At 37.1% G+C, this 17,974-nt stretch overlaps 1 protein-coding gene across 4 annotated transcripts in view; it reads left to right on the top strand.

Annotated features, from left to right (window-relative positions):
• Positions 1-17,974, top strand: part of LOC123598070 (serine/threonine-protein kinase TNNI3K) — a 289,720-nt gene that overhangs the window by 106,025 nt on the left and 165,721 nt on the right. For all 4 annotated transcript variants that reach the window (XM_045477849.1, XM_045477850.1, XM_045477851.1 and 1 more), the window contains 7 exons: positions 351-500; positions 13,154-13,240; positions 14,326-14,382; positions 15,355-15,447; positions 15,532-15,589; positions 15,716-15,910; positions 16,658-16,762. In XM_045477849.1, the coding sequence (XP_045333805.1) occupies positions 351-500; positions 13,154-13,240; positions 14,326-14,382; positions 15,355-15,447; positions 15,532-15,589; positions 15,716-15,910; positions 16,658-16,762 (745 nt within the window). The remainder of the gene's footprint in view (positions 1-350; positions 501-13,153; positions 13,241-14,325; positions 14,383-15,354; positions 15,448-15,531; positions 15,590-15,715; positions 15,911-16,657; positions 16,763-17,974) is intronic.

Consider the following 17,974-nt stretch of genomic DNA (forward strand, 5'->3'; position numbering starts at 1 on the left):
ACTGATCCCACTGCCTTAGCCTGGCTTGCTGCTCAAGAAAAACACTTGTTTGGGGTCTTTGTTCTTGTAAAAGGATGCTAACACTTGTTCTTGGTAATTTCAGTGGATGTAGAAATACTAGAAATTGTGCTAAACATAAGGAAATCTGTCTAGAAGATCAACTAGAATAGGATACTTCTTTTGCTTGAAGTATGTCATGTTTGTTCAATAAGTAGAATTAATTTTTCATCAAAGAAATCTATCTTTGATTTATATCTCTGGCAAAAATGCTATGATGTGGTAATAACTATCTTTTGAAAATTGGGGTTGGTTTGCCTCTTTTCTCCTTTCATACTTTCATTCTATTATAGGATTGCACTCTGCTTGCTACCATGGTCACATTCGCCTGGTTCAGTTCTTACTGGATAATGGAGCCGATATGAATCTGGTAGCTTGTGATCCCAGCAGGTCTAGTGGTGAAAAAGATGAGCAGACCTGTTTGATGTGGGCTTATGAAAAAGGTATATTTTTTCACCATTGCATCTCTGTAGTGATACATTGAACTGTGTGCATAGATTATGTCAATGCATCAACAAGTCTTTTGCTTGTATGACTTGTGCACTCTGATTTCCTCTGTAGATTATATTTGAGACTTTGGGAACTTGATCAAAGAGTCCAATAGACCATCAGTAAGGCAGCCAACTCCTGGGCTGCAGGTGAGCTGAAGGCACTCTTGGTACTGGCACTTTAAAAAGAGAATGAGCTATAAAATTCTTAGGTATTATAGAAATAAAGTTGTGATATGTAACAATAGTTACTTTCTTAGAGTAGACCTAGAACTACACTGTATCTTTTATATATGGGAATTTTTATGTGAATTCAAATTTCTTTTGATGAAATAAATACAAAGGAAAGGAATATTTATTACATCTAACCTTGCTGACAATGACTGATCTAGAAAAAGTAACGGAGCCAACGATTAGTGAATACATATAAACTTACTTCAGCTCAAAATGATGAAACTTTGGGCTCTGATGTGAGAACACCTGGGTTTACATCAAACCATGTTCTTTGATCTTGGACAAGTCACCTATTCTTGCTGACGTTCACTTTCTTCATCTGAAACAAAAAGGGGAATTATCACAACTTCTCCTTCACAAGACTGTACAGATTAAATGAGAGGATGTAGGCAAATTGATTACAACACTGGCTAGCACATAGTAAGTACTAAGAATTGGTATTTCAGTAATGGTAACAGTAGTAATAGCAGTAGTTCATAAATAAAGATGACAAAAATTAATTCTTCATTTAAAGGGAGAGGAAACTAGAAATAATCAACAATGGAGCAGCCTCTTTGTCATTGCTTAATGATGTATATGTACCTCATAAGCAAGGTTTGCTTATATACATACTCTCCTATGGAGTTTAAATTTCCAGGTGAATGAATGAATGAATGAATGAATAAATAAATAAATAAATAAATATTCAGGTGAAATGGAATGGTATACATCATCATTGAACTCAGAGGGTTACAACTAAATTCCTAAAATATACCAAACTTTGGTGCCCACCTTTGCTGTCTTATTAGGATGTTTAAAGCACATAAAGAAGTGTTCTTATCTTTTTAAATGCTAGTAGAAGTCCATACTAAAAAAGAGAAATTGCTAAACTTGAAGATTTCTCAGGCTACCAATTTGACCTAAAAGGTTTTCTTCCTGAAATAGGACATTAAATTCTATTAATTAAAAGAGAGATGGGGTTTCATTGATAGAAATGGGGAGTTGTTGTAAGCACATAGAAAGAAAAGTATGAATCTGAAGACTGCTAGTGAAAAAATGATTATTGGAGTTACTTTAATAGAGAAAAGTGAACAGACATGGTATAGTAAGAAATGAGTTAGATGTAGGCCTGTTATGTTTTATACTTTTTATTTGGGTATAGTGCAAATATACAGGTGTGCATGCGTGCACACACACAAATTTTCACATTATAGCTCGATGAATTTTCACAAACTGAACTCACATCCAGTACCCGGTATCCAGATGAAGAAACTGTACATGGCCAGCACTCGAAATATCCACTTACATTCTTTTCCAGTTGTTCCCCAGAGAGGGTACCACTGCCTTCTTGGGGCATAAATTAGCTTTGCCTTTTTCTGTACTTTATAAATGGAACATTATGGTGTGTACATTTTTTGATCTGACTTCTTTTGACCAACAATTTGTGAGATTCACTCATATTATTGCAGGCAGTCGTATATTGTTAATTCTTGTTATAATGGTTTGTTATATCACTATTCATTCTATTGCTTAGGGTCACCTGGATAATTTTCAGTTGGAGACTATTAGGAATACTTTTGCTATTAGCATTCACATACATGACTTTTGATGAATTTCTGAATGCATTTCTGTTAGTTATAATGACCTTGTAATTTGTATAAAATAAATTCCTGGTAGTCTGTATTTGAGTATCTCTGAAAATCCTACATATTCTGAAGCCTTAGGAGGCCTTACTAAGTTCTAGTTACTCAACACATTGCATTTATTCAAGTGATTCTCAGACAGTGTCTCTCAAGAAACTTGAGTTTCAGAAAAAAGACTGTTTGCAAAGCATTAGTCTTCCGGAAGACAGCTCAGATATAGCTGCTGTAGGTAACTCTTCACAGGGGATGGCTTTGTTTGTTTTTAGTTGATTGAGAGTGATAGTTGAAAACTGGTTTTAGTTTTAGTTTTTGTGGAATTCCACATTTTAAGAAACAATGAATCATTGTGTAAGTTCCCAACATTTCGTATTAAATGACAACAACAAAAATCTTTTAGCATAGAGGATTTACCCACTGGTCTCTGCAACATATGCCATACTTGTCACCCTTATTTGTTCAACTAATGTGATAGGCATCGGTGTTCCATTTCATTATTACTATGAATTTTAACAAAGTGAATGTTAGTGCCCAGGAGACAGATGGGTGTTTTGCATATGTTCTAGAGCAGAACAAGTCAAAACCAACAAAATGAAAATTGTTGCTATTTTCTCTTGGTAGAAAAATGTTGGATTGTTTTTGTGTGTTCAGGAAAGATTTAAATGACCTTGTTAAAATATTGTCAACAGTGCACTGTCCCTGTTTCCTTTGGATAAAGAAATGCATTCCTTTCTCCCTTAGGTAGGGAGTCACCAAATTGACTGATATAGCAGACTAAGGATTTTCCTGAGAAACTTGGAGATGGAGTTGAGAAAACACTAATGCTTCACTTGAAGTTCCTTCTTCATAGGATAGAGATGTTATATAAATGGTCCCATCGTGGTTTACCCAGTACCTTATTCTCTCCTGGGAGAGATAAACCCGAAGGGAGCTTTATAACCAGGGTCTCTCTTGAAAAGGAGTACTCTTTGGATGCATCCAATTTGAATAGCTCATCCTAGTCTACCCTCTTAATATAAAATTGGGAGCTTTTTGCAACAGCACCGATCTTTTCTAAGAAAAATTTTGTACCTGACACCAACAAAATTTTTAGCTTACCCTCTGCTATTCTGACATAGCAAATTCATTTCAGGGGTGCTTTGGAGTTTTGTAAGAGTTATCAACTCTCTTTTGGAAATTCAGAAAAGAGTTCACTCACTATGGGTCCCTGTGGAATCAGATATGAAGAACTGTTTCCATTTACATAGCCCTTTTAACCTAAAGATATCAAAATCAATCTTGGAAATAATTTTCCCTGTGAACTTGATTCTACACAGAAGCCTACTGGTTAAGTTGCAATATTTCTCTGCTAGACTGCTCAGAGCTCTAATTTTACAATATTTAGAGTGTTTCCCCTCCTCTAGCCTGCCACCCTCCCTTCTTTTCTACTATTCCATCTAACAGTAGCGATAGCTGTCTCACTCACTTGGATTTGTTCTGCCCTTTCCCTGGGGTACAAAGGACTTGTATGAATCAATTTAAATTGGCCAGAAGAAATAGCCAGCAGCCTGCTTATGTTCAAATCCTCTGCCCTAATCACCAGTATGGAAAACCCATTGAAAAGACCTACACATAATCTTACATCCATTGCATTAAAGATGAAACTGCCGAATTGAAAAGATCTCAGCCAATTAGAATTGAACACATAGCTCAATAGTGTGTCTGGCAGTTAGATTTGAAAAGGCTGCCTTTGACAAAGAAAAGCACTTCTTTATGTCAGGCTGTTTAGGGTCAGAAAATAACCCAAACTAGAAACAGAACTAAAAACTTCTTATTTGCTTCAGTACTGACACCAGTTAAAGTAATTTACAGAGGCTCCTATCCCAATATCTAATTACACAGAATACAATATTTGTATACATCAGAACCACTCTAATTCACAGTGACAGGGAGCTGCAGTTGGAGAATTAGTGAGTAAGTGAGCAAAAACAATAAAAATCAAGGCTCCTGTACCATGATATATACTTTGTTCATTCCTTTTGACAAGTGTAGTATGGTGTGAATTATTTATAGTAAACGTACTATCGTGTATCCTCTAAAAGTAATAAAGTCTTACAGTTGTGAGTTTCTACAGTTTTCAGCCAGTAAAAAAAAAATAACTAAAAGAAAAGAGTGGGGAGGAGTTGAAGGAAGAGTAGATTCATTAAGTTTTTTGATAAATCTTCATCAGTGGGTTATAAGTTCCCAAGTTTCTTCTATATTGAATTCTTACTTATTTGGAGTTTAGTTACTTAGTTTAGTGTGCTAGAGTAAATTATGGGTGGGGTAGAAGAGGAAGAAACAAACGATTTAGATGGTATTTCAAACTCTGTGTTCATTTTATGCATACTGGTTACCTTTCTACATGTTTAGTTACTCTCTCTTTTAAAAATAAATAAATAGAATAATATCAACTCTCGTTAGAATGGTCAGAACTTTCATTTTTGTAGGGGGATAGCACACTGAAATATTTTTTGAAACATAATAACTATGTAAAAAGCTGCATATACTAAAATGGATAGTAGAAGAGAACTTACATTCATTACATGCCTATTACACAAGCATATACATGCATGCATAATTAAATTATCAAGATAACCCTTTAAATTGGGATTACCTTTCTATTATAGATTAAAAGTTTGAGACTTAGAGCTGTTAAGTCACAATTGCCCAAACCACACAGCTCTTAAGTGGAAAGCTGATACCAAACTGAGTTCTGCCTTATGGCAGATTTCAAGCTCTTACCACCTTGCTCTAGAATCAGATAGATCTAAGTCCAAATTCCATCCTTAGTATTTAATGACTTTGGGCAAGTCATTTAACCATCTCTAAGTCTTAATCTTCAAATTTAAAATGAGTAAATTAATAACCACTTTACAGATTTCTGAAGTTTTGGGATAACATCTAAGTGTTGGGAACATAGCAGATTCTCAATAAAAATAATGATATTTGTTATTATTATATGTATAACAAAGATTCAGTCAAACTTCATATAACCCCCAAATCTCATAGTCTTTCCTAATTTACAACATGTTTTAGTGTCCAGTAAGAAATATGACATATTGACATATTAGAATCATTGAAGGGTTTATATCCCTGCCAAACACTACTAGACAAACCTGGAATATATAAACACATGTGTTGTTTTGTTGTGTTTATATTTATTTATGAATCAAGCAATACCATTTATCTTAAAACCTCAGGACTAAAGCAAGATCAAGGAGGTTTTGAAAATCACTAATCAAAATATTTAAAAAGTAACTTAAAAGCATTATTCTAATTTGTATGGTTGCATGAAGATATATTTTAAAACAATACTCTAAAACTTTAGCACAAATTTGCAAGTCCCCTTAGTATAGCTGGGTTTCCCCCTCAGTCATGGACAAGTGTCAGAGGATTTGTAGCCATGTTTTCAAACCAGCATACCAACTAACATGCTGGGTCTTATTACCTCGATATCTGAGAAGTATGCAAAACTCAGCAAGTCCAAATACACTGGACTTGGCAAATCCAAATTCCATGGCAAATCCTGTGCCCATGCCCTGTGCCCTCCTATCTCTCAAACCTCATGTCCAGTCACTCCTCTGTGACCCCACATGCCGCAATCATCGTTACATTCATTGCATCACTAACATTGACTCAGGGTTCACTCTGTGCCAGGCATATTCAAAATATTTCATATGCATTAACTCACCATGTGTACACAATTACTCTGTAAGACAGTATGTATTCACGTGATAGTAATACAAAATACTTGTTCTTCCCATATATACCATGTTGTTCCATGTTTCCAAGCCTTTTCTCATACAGTCCTATCTCTACACCCTCCCCATCCTCTCTACTCTACTCCACACTTTCAATTTCTCATTTCTACCTAACTTTCAAAAGTCAGTTTACAGATCATCTCTTCCTGAAAGTCTTCCCTGACATTCCAGGCTAGCATACATGTCCTTTCATTATGTTTTATTAAACCATATGTGCATCTCTATTTCTATATTTCCACTTCATATTGAAACACTGTGTCTCTTACCAAACTATAAACCTTTATTTTATTGTCAGCTGGAAAACATTTTGGTTGTTTTTCCAAGATTTTATTTAAATTCAAGCTAGTTAACATATAGCATATAGTTTAGTATTGGTTTCAGGAGTAGAATGTAGAGATTCATCACTTACATATAACACCCAGGGCTCATCACAACAACTCCTTAACACCCATTACCCATTTAGCCCATCTCCCAGCCCTCTCCCCTCCATCAACTCTCAGTTTGTTCTCTATCATTAAAAGTCTCTTGTGGTTTTCTCTCTCCCTGTTTTTACCTTATTTTACTTTTCCTTCCCTTCACCTATCTTCATCTGTTTTGTTTCTTAAATTCTACATATGACAAATTATAAACTTTTTGAGAGCAAACATTTGAGATATTATTTTTTGTCTTCCAAAAAGCTAATTCAATGACTGATTCCTAATAGGTGCTCAATACATGTTTTTTGAAGTGGATTAGAGAATAAGCAGATATTTCAGTCATAACGTTCTGTTCTATGTCTCACTAAATAGCATCTGGTTTGTCATAATATAGTTGATGTTTTCAAGAATACCACTTACCACTATTCTGTTGTCTATGTAGATATTTCTTTAAATATTGTGGGTTTCTTATTATCTGTGTTTAAATTTTAATAGGCAGATGATTTTAAAGTGTGCTCTAAGTAAATCTCCTATTCCTATGCATTGGAATTGTGAAAATTTTCCCTCTGTCTCTAACACTGTTCTCCTCCCCTTTTGCGTAATCAACTCATATTCATCTTTCAAGTTCAGCTTAAAAGACAGTTGCTCAAGGAACTCTTTCCTGAATCCTCTAGCCTACTGTGACATAACACTGCTATGCACATTCACAGCATTTGCTACCTTTTCCTTCCTAGAAACTTGGCCAAATAAAATTTGAGTCAGCATTTATATAATTAATTTTTCTCTTTTCTACTAGAAATTGTTTATTACAAGATTAAGGACATTTATATTTCAACATTAATCTCTCATACCCAGTTCCATTCATTTATTCAAAAAAATATATTACATACTTAATATGTGATAGACACTGTGCTAGGAACTGAGGTGAAACAGTGAGTTATACAGTATTCCCTTGCTCTTAGGAAGTTTGTATTTCTAGCAGAAGAGACAGGTCATAAGCAAGAAAACAAATAGAAACTATCAGATAATAAGTCCTATGAATAAAATTAAAAGGAAACACAACAGTGAGTAAAAAGTTTCGGACACTATTTAAAACTGAGAAGTCATGGTGGGCTTCCCTGGGAAGATGTTACTTGAGCTGGTATTTAATGGATGCCCAATAAATATCTATAGAAGGAAAAGGAAGGCGGGAAAAAGCCAAATAAGAAGAAGAGAAAAGGAGGAAAGAAGAATGCTAAGTGACTTGGTTTATATAGTGTTCTTTTGGCAAAAGCATTCGTGATTGTGGATTGTTATCTCAAAGTGAAGGACTGACAGCATTCTTGTTTGAGCCTGGTGATTAAGGGACAAGAATATAGGGAGAAAGGGATGTGTGTACCCTTTCTTATGAAAGCATCTTTCAGATTTAAGTGATGAGATGGTGTAGCAAATCTTGAATTTTTCTTGCCTCTAATTTAAATGACAGTGTTTAGACCAGAACTGGCAGGAGGAAAAACAAACATCAGGAGCCATCCTCTGGTCCCACTTTTCAATGCTTTTGGAAGATGAGTTTTTAACATGCAGGCAAGGGGAGATAACAAAATTGAGCAAAGTCTCATCTGTACCATTACTGTGAAAGTTTTCTTCTTTGAGGCAGTCCAAAGAAAGGCTGAGACTGCTCCTTTGATCACCTGGGCATTTTGGACATGTGAAGTCAATAAGAATTCCTTAGCTTATGTAATCAAGACCCAATCCCTATGTTCTCCACCTCAGACATAGGGGGCTTCAGAGTCACAACATCTGGGAGAAGATCTTAGTACCAGTGTCGTTTACTGTTAATCTTCAGACCTAGTACTTAAAATAATTTTTCATAGCAATAAACAGCATCTGTCATTCCTAAGATGAAGTGGTGGGGGTGGAGACACAACTTTATAGGGATATAATAAGATGGGTCCTTTTCCTTCTTGAATAATTAGGAACCCTCTGTTACATACCATGACATACATAGTAAACTGTCTATGTAACAGCCCTTTGAATGGACGTGTAGCCTTATGCAACAACCTAGATTTTAAGATACAGATATTCAGAAAGCTGAAAGCAAAGCAATTTGCGGTTGGGGGAAATAGCTCCCAAGTATAAGGAAAGCAACAGGAGATGAATTAAAGGGAAAACATGGAATTTGAATGGTACAGACAGACTGGAAGAGTGGGGCGCAAGATATGAAAGACACTCCAAGCTGGCAAAAACCTTCATGGGCTCCAATGAGTAATCCTCCGAATGTGCAAAGCATTATTATAACTGCATTAGGCTAATAACATAGCAACCTCCTGTTTTGGGTAAAATACTTGGATGTAGATAGTAAATTCTTAGATATGGGAAAACATTTTATTTAATTAGTGGAAGTTTGATTATCTCTGGACGTGTTCCATTAGTGTGCCTTGGTTATCTGGGTATATCCATTATCAGGAGTTTGCCTTAACAAGTCCATTTAGTGAGTTCCATCAAGGCATTTTTCTACTTAACTCCTTGTGCCCAAGTATCAGGGAGCTGGGCCCTAGTGGTTTTCAGGTTTCTTTGCATACACTTTGGTAGTTTGTCAGAGCAGTGATAGCAGTGGAGAATTTCCCATACATGTGCGCCTCAGCCCATAGTTAGCAGGAGGTGGGAAATCAGGCAGAGATGCCTTCCAGAGCCAAGGGGCCTCTTGGCATTTCCCTGGCAGCCTCGTGCTTATCATCAGCCAGAACCCAGGCACTCATTAGGCTCTTGATGAAAAGCATCCCAAAGAAAATGCCAGCAAATTGTGCCACTGTACTGGCAGGAAATTAAAACTGCTCAGAGCAAGTGGAGCCAAGAGAGCTGTTGAAATGAAAGGTAACATCAAGGGTGTGATCACGGACTTACACAGACGTTCAGGATTCAAGATGCGGCTTTCTGCTTCACTAGGGAAAGCAGGAGGCCCTCTCCCTCTCTGCTGTCAGCCACAGTCAGTCCAACAGAGAGGCTGAGACAGGCAGGGATGTGGGCTTTGTGAATTAAGCTTTGTTATGCTTGGGTAAATGCTTGGGGTTTAGGTTGTTTTATTTTTCCCAAAGGAAAAACGGAAATAAGATAATTTGTTTTGTTTTGTTTTGTTTTGTTTTTTTGTTTTTCTTGGTCCCAAACACTTAAAGACCAAATTAAGTAAAAGAACAACTTAAAGCAACACAGGTCCTATTAAAGTGGGGGCAGAAAGCATAGACAGGAGCAGACAAACCTCAGAACCTATGAATCTAGCAGCAGGACAGATGAAGGGGAATTTTAATTCCAGATAACTTTTTGTTGGTTGTGCTACTTCTATCTTGAGATTAAAATGACCATCAGCCCTGGGAAAGAAAGGGAGGTGCACAACAGGAAGCAGTACCAACACGCAAACAGAGCACACTGAAATTTTCATCATACTGGGGGTGGTGGCAGAGTAATGCCCCCCAAAACTGTCCAGGGCCTATTTCCTGAAGTTTATGAGTATGCCGCCTTACATGGGAAAGGGGAATTAAGGCTGCTAATTAGCTGACTTTTAGAGAAAGACTATCCTGGATTATCCCAGTGAGCTCTGTGTAATAGCAGGGGTCCTTAAATGCAGAAGAGGGAGGCAGAAGCAGAGGTCAGAGTGATGTGGAGTGAGAATGATTCAGCCAGCCATTGCTAGCTTTGAAAATCTAAAAGGGGGGCCACAGCCAAGGAATGTCAGTGGTCTTTCAAGGCTGGAAAAAGCAACAAAATTGACCTTCCTCAAGAGCCTCTAGAAAGGAATGAAGCTTGCCAACACCTTGCTTTAGCCCATTGAGAGCTATGTCGGACTTCTGACTACCAGAGCTAGAAAATAATACAGTTGTTTTGTTTAAGCCACGAAGTTTGCAGTAATTAACAATAGCAGCAATAGAAATGGAATATATCGATGTTTAGAAAATTTATCTGAAGTTCCATAAAGGAGTTTCCAAGTTCATTTACAATTCTTGGGGCTAAACAGTAAGGCAAAAAGCAGTGAAAAGATCTGAGAGGCATATTTATATCTTAAAATTGATAGGCCTATCACATGCATTATCTCAATCTTTACAACAGCCTTATGAGGGAGTATCATAGTTCTAACCTGTAAATAAGGATCTTTTTTAAAAGGTAAAACAAGTCATGTCCTTCTACTAATTAAAATCCTTCAGGGGCACATAGGTGGCTCAGTCAGTTAAGCATCAGACCCTTGATTTCGGCTCGGGTCATTATCTCACAGTCGTGAGATGGAGCCCCACATCAGACTTGTGGTGAGTGGAGCCTGCTTGGGATTCTCTCTCTCCCTCTCTCTCTCTGCTCCACCCCTGCTCACTCGCTTACATTCTCTCTCACTCAAAATAAATAAATAAACGTTAAAAAAAATCCTCAAGTGTTCCCCATTTCACCTACATTAAAACCCAAACTCTGTCGTAAAATCCAAAACTCCACATCAGTAGCATCAAAGTGTGGACTCCTAATCAGCATCACTTGGGACTTTGTCAGAAAAGCAACTCTCAGGTCCCACTGTAGACCTTTCAGTCAGAATCTCTGGGGGCAGGGCTCAGGAATCTGTGGTTTAACATGCTCTCCAAGTGATGCTTAAACACACTAAAAAGTTTGTGAAGCACTACCTGACGTGATGTGCACTCATCTGTTTCTCCAGCCAAGTCTGGAACCACTCTCATCCTTGCCTGTGATGCTCTGGCCACACTGGCCTTCTTTCATTTCTGAAGGTGTCACATTTGCTCCCATCTTGGAACCTTTACATTATCTGTTCCTTCTGCCTACTAGTCTCTTTAGAAATTTGCCTCTTGGCTAATGCCATTCGGGTTCTGAGGTTTCCCTGATAGTGATCACGGGAGAATCCAAAGAAAAAGTGTGAATAGGACTGGCTCCTCATTATTTCGTCATAACCTATGTCTGTGATTTGAGAAAATTATAGATCTACCAGTCATAAATTGAAATCTACGGATAAGAAAATGAACACCAGTTGTTAACTCGGTAGATTTAAGTTTTGCTGCCAATTTTATTAATCATCATCGCAATGTTGTTTTTCTTGAAGAAGCTGGTGTTGGGATATTACATTTGGAAAAGCTTTTTTTTTAATGTTTATTTTGTTTATTTTTGAGAGAGAGAGAGAGAGCAGGGGAGGGACAGAAAGAGAGGGAGACAGAGAATTCAAAGCAGGCTGTGGGCTGCCAGCACAGAGTTACAACACCTGGTTTGAACTCACAAACAATGAGATCCTGACTTGAGCTGAAGTCGTTCGCTTAACCAACTGAGCCACCGAGGTGCCCCAGGAAAAGCTTTTAATGCTAGTTAGTATCTTAATTACTCCATCTCATGATCTTGCATGCTCTATTAAAATCTTTTTCTCTTTTTGAAGGGAGATCTGGTAAGCAGGCATAACTCTCAGCATATACTGTATACATTAGCTAGGTGTTTTCTGAATCAATGTTAACTATGAACCCTCTGTGATGGATAAGCACTTCTGCTTTCTCAATTCCTAAAGTGTACCATTTTTACAATGAGTTCTGTTGCATTTCACAAGTCTTTTGGCAGGGTCTTTAAGGCTGACTTTATTTTTCTCTTGTATAAATTAGCTTCAGTAGATTATTTTTATAGTTAAAACATAATACAATATCAAAAAGTTTAGTTCTATTTAAAATCATTGGTCTACTCAGAGGAGCATTTAGCATTTTTTATCTTACACAATAAGTACCTATTACAATTAATAACACCCCCCCCTGCCTAATTTTGGTGGTGTTATGTAGTAGAAATTTATTTCTCGGTTGTGTAAAAGTCTAGTGTGGGCATTTCTGGTCAGTAGATGGCTTTCTTCCATCTCCCATCTCCCAACCATCTGCATCCAGCAAGGACATAGGAAGAGTAGAGAAGGTCTTTTTCTAAAAGCCCAGAGTTGGAAGCAGCATCACTTTTGCTCATGTTCCCTTGGTGAGAATTTCTCTCAAGGCCATAACTGGATGCAGGGATGACAGGGCACTGACCTCCCGGGGTGGACAGCCATTCCCAGTGACAAAATCACTACATGAATGGGGAGTACAAATATTGATAGCAAGCCAGCCAGCTGTCTCCTGTCACAAAAACCTATGTAAATTATCTTAGGGCCATGTTATATACTGCAGTTGCCAATGAAATGTAATGTTCAATCAAAGCAAACTCATCCCTCTTTCCTGGTTACCATATGTGCTTTTCACCCTTTTAATGGTGCCCTTAGCACCTCATATTTCCTCATTTAAAAATTCTCATCATTATTCAACTACACTAAGCTTCTTAGGGATAGAACCAGAGTCACTGTTCTTTGTATATCCCCCACCCAATATAGTGCTTAACATAGAGTCTCACATGTAGTAGAGTCGCAGTGAATTATTTTGACTGACTGAATGAATGAAAGTACTACATTCCTATTGCAGTATATTATCTCTTAAGATAGAGCCTATGCTTCAAGCTGTCTCTAGTCACTTTTGAGTTATATGGTGAGCTGAATAAATCAAACAGAAGTGACTCTTTGTCCTTTTTGTCTTTTCATGAAGGACATGATCCAATTGTCACACTCCTGAAGCATTATAAGAGACCGCAGGATGAATTGCCCTGTAATGAATATTCTCAGCCTGGAGGAGGTATCACTTTCTTACTCAGTTTTTGTTGTTAGTACAATATTGTGCCCAAAGGTAAACCTTTTTTTTTTTTTAATGAAATTTATTGTCAAATTGGTTTCCATACAACATCCGGTGCTCATCCCAACAGGTGCCCTCCTCAATACCCATCACCCACCCACCCCCAATCCCCCATCAACCCTCAGTTCATTCTCAGTTTTTAAGAGTCTCTTATGGTTTCACTCCCTCTCTCTCTAACCTCTTTTTTTTTCCTTCCCCTCCCCCATGGTCTTCTGTTATGTTTCTCAGGATCCACATAAGAGTGAAAACATATGGTATCTGTCTTTCTCTGTATGACTTATTTCATTTGTTTCTATTACTATTATATTCCAGGGTTAGAGAGGAGGGCATGTCAGATTAGCTTTATTTTAAGAAAACTTATGTCTGGGAGAGGCTGAAAATAAAGAAGCCTTCACCTGGGGCACCTGGGTGGTTCAGTTGGTTGAGCATCCAAGTCTTGATTTTTGGCTCAGGTTATGATTTCATGGTTTGTGATATCAAGCCCAGCATCTGGCTCTATGCTGATGGTGTAGGGCCTGCTTGAGATTCTCCCTCTCTCTCTGCCCCTGCCGCACTCACGCTCTCTCCTTCTCTCAAAATAAATATACTTAAAACCAGAAGGAAGCCTTCATTTAAGCTGTTTTTCTAATTTACAATCTTCAGTTCCTTCAGGTTTAACTAACATTCCCTGGACTGGGTTTCTATGAGGCTTATGCATGACTAGGAAGGCCTGGGTGAGCTGAGAGCAGTCATGTTCCATTTTAGTAATCTATTAAGGCAGGCCAGAGAATATCATACCCAGACACAAATTAAATCTGTTGGAGTCTGCTAGACCTTGTTTTTTTGTTTTTTAATCTTTTTGTGTTCTCTCTAAATAAACACTCACTGTGCAGTTTCAGTATACAGAGAAAGACCTGGGTTAAAGCTATATTCTCACTTGGTTTTCTTAGCAAATTTCTTTTGTCACCTGCTTCTTTTTATAATGTTTAATGTTTGTGTGGAAAAAAATGATGGCTACCTTCAACTCTATAATCTAATTTGATTTCTAGATGGCTCCTATGTGTCTCTTCCATCTCCCTTGGGGAAGATTAAAAGCATGACAAAAGGTATTTCAATATGGGACAATTGTTACACTTTATCACTCAGGATAACAATCGGCTCACATACAATAACTTTCTATTTTGTTTCACATATTATACATGATGACTATTTTGCATGCATAAACAATATTACCAACAAGCCATTCTTCCCACAGTTAATCTTACCTCCGTACTATTTTTCATATGGCATCTTGCTTCATGAAGGTATAACAGTGAGAATTTCATAAGTATTAAAGAAAGACCGAGTTCTTAAAGACATTTGTACTTTCAATGAAATCTAAATTACCAATGTTAATATCTTTGAGGAGAATTGGGAATAGGTTTGCCATAGGAAAATAAATTTGAACAAAGAAGTTATTTTTCAAAAGACCCCAAATAAGTAATACCTTGGAAAATTCTTGTGTGGATGCTGCACATAGAAATTAATAGCATTGAATCAGGAAAATTTTTAAAATATATAATTCAACTATAAATTTATATGTAACTATTTAGAATTTGAAGTTTTTTAAAAAATTATCTTTGGTTTGGGATGTTTCCTCTGAATGATTCACATACTTATTTTTTGACATCTAACTGGCATCCCTTTGAGATTTAGCTGATGGATATTTGGCTAAGCCTACTGTGGTATGCTTCCGGGGTCGACCAGATAAAACTCCTTATCATGATGTGATACGAACTGTACTCCAGGGTTGCCATGTCAGGCAGACAAACTAGTTATTGATCAGATTAGGAATAAACCCTTAGCCCTGATAACAAAGGTCAGAGAACAGAGACAGAAAACTAACATGATTTTAATGCAGGGAATAGGGATCATTTGTGATAAGGTTTTAGTATCTCCAAAGAGTCAACTGTATTTGGAAAATAGATGTTACTGGGGAATGACATTTTTTGTTAAGTAAAGCATGTATGTAAATCATGTGGACACATCCATGTGTGCTTTTTAATCTTAAAAAAGAAAATAACAATTCCTATTTGCAGAGAAGGCAGATGTCCTCCTCCTAAGGGCTGGATTACCCTCACATTTCCATCTTCAACTCTCAGAAATTGAGTTCCATGAGATTATCGGCTCAGGTAACCTAAGAAAACACTAGTCTGCTGTTAGTTTCAAGAGCTCAAGATAATATGTGTTTATTCGTTTCTCTTAAACAATTTCAGGTTCTTTTGGGAAAGTATATAAAGGACGGTGCAGAAATAAAATAGTGGCTATAAAACGGTAAGCGAGCAAATGAGAAAATTTAGTATCAGACTGGAGTTGTGAACTTTAAGAAGCATATGCATGGCAAGCCCCTTGTTTTGATCCATCTGTTGACTGAGGATTCCCCGCTCCTGCCATTTGCAGTTACCGAGCCAACACCTACTGCTCCAAATCAGACGTGGATATGTTTTGCCGAGAGGTGTCCATTCTCTGCCGGCTTAATCATCCATGCGTAATTCAGTTTGTGGGTGCTTGCTTGAATGATCCCAGCCAGTTCGCCATTGTCACCCAGTACATATCAGGGGGTTCTCTATTCTCCCTCCTTCACGAACAGAAGAGGTATGGTTCTCTTGTTCTGACTTATCCTTTTAAGTGTCATTGGAATTATCTTGAGCAACACCTCAGAGACTTTCTGCTTGGGTGACCCTTTACCTTCTGACATCTCTGAATGCTAGGAAAGGTAGCATTTTAAAGATGGCTAATAATTTATGTCCAAGAATTATGTTTTAATGAATAGAAATATTTCTGTACTTTCTTAACAGGAATTCAGTTGAAGATAACAAATCCAAGGAATTTAAATTAGCAACTGAAGCTTACACTAATTACGTTAATATGACATACCAATAAAGCAGATATATGTAAGCTCATAATAAAATAATTATCAGGGGTCCAAGCATTTATGCTTTAAAGTTAAAAAAGAATAGCCTTGCACAATCAATTCTAATTCACTTCCTAGATACATGCATACAATAATCAGAGTGTGGTTTTTCTCAGTTATTAAAATAGAATCAATTTTATGTTATTATAAAAAATTAAGTATAATATTATAAATATTATAAACTCAAGTAAAATATTTTAAATATGTGGGGTTGATATCTAAACTGATTTAGAATTAAGCATTTTCTGATGTGGAAACCTATTTTTCCAGATTTTTTTTGAATTTTTAGCTTAATCTTCAATAAAGCAAAAAAGGCTGAAAGATACACAGAATAACAAATCACACACACACCATTGATTTCTTTTAGAAAGATGTGTTATTGGCTTTGACCATTTCATTCTCACTAAATCTTTTTTTTTAAATTCTAGGATTCTTGATTTGCAGTCTAAATTAATTATTGCAGTAGATGTTGCCAAAGGTATGGAGTACCTTCACAACCTGACACAGCCAATTATACACCGTGACTTAAACAGGTATTCCCCCCACCTCAAATAATGAACATAGGATTGTGTAACTAACTGGGAGTCTAAGACAGATTTACGTGTCTGTTCACTGAAGATACAGTGCAAATCAGCACTGTGAAGATACAGTGCAAATCAGTTTTCTTCTTTGTGGGTAAGGGGAAAGGCTACTTTAAGGCTAGGTGATAGAAAGTTTTGTCATTGTCTTTTACAGAAATAGAAAGCTATATAACTGCCTCTCAGGGATCTTTCAAATCTATGAGAAATGGCCACAAAGAGAATGATGTCTGTAAGATTCACCAGCTAGCTTGTTCTCAAGTCAATAAAGTCAGATCAAAAATTTAGGTCAAAGACTATTATAGCAGGTCTCATACAAAGTCAGGTATTATAAGAGGTCCTGATTTAAATTACCTACTTTTGTGCTACCATTCTGGTATTTTTCTAATAGTAAATTCAGCCAAAAACACAGCAGCTCATTTACCTAGTTTTCATGTGAAGTTATTTTCGTGTGGGTCAGAGACTTGAAACAAATACGGAATTATAGTATTCTAGGGGCAAAACCCCAAGGGATTTCAAAAAAACTCTAAAAAAAATTTTTTTAATGTTTATTTCTGAGACAGAGAGAGACAGAGCATGAGTGGGGTGGGGCAGAGAGAGAGGGAGACACAGAATCAGAAGCAGGCTCCAGGCTCTGAGCTGTCAGCACAGAGCCCAACACGAGGCTTGAACTCACAAACCGTGAGATCAGGACCTGAGCCAAAGTCGGTCGCTCAACCGACTGAGCCACCCAGGCACCCCTCAAAAAAACTTTTTAAACAGTGAAAGCTTTCTAAGCAAAGTCTTACAAGAAGGCCAATATACAAAATGTAGCAGCTTTAGTTGAAGGTAGAATGCAGAGTACAGAAATCTGTTCACTTACCATTTTCTACTGTCCAGGAGGGAGATCCCCAGGCCACGTCTGTGGAGTCCCAAAGGTGCTGTGGAGAAGAGCTGGACAACCACTGATCTAGTTTATGAAACGAGTCAGATTATTCAAAGGCAATAATTTTCATTGATTGATTATCAATAACATTCATATAGATCCCATACATAATCTTTTGTATAAAGTCCACAATTCTGAGACTACTAACAAGTAATCACTCCATTCAGCCTTTTGTTCAACAACTATTTGGAGATCTACTATGTTTGAAGCCTTTATACTTGGCCCATTAGAGCTTATTATGT

This window comes from Leopardus geoffroyi, chromosome C1, assembly GCF_018350155.1.
Source record: "Leopardus geoffroyi isolate Oge1 chromosome C1, O.geoffroyi_Oge1_pat1.0, whole genome shotgun sequence".
NCBI lineage: Eukaryota > Metazoa > Chordata > Mammalia > Carnivora > Felidae > Leopardus > Leopardus geoffroyi.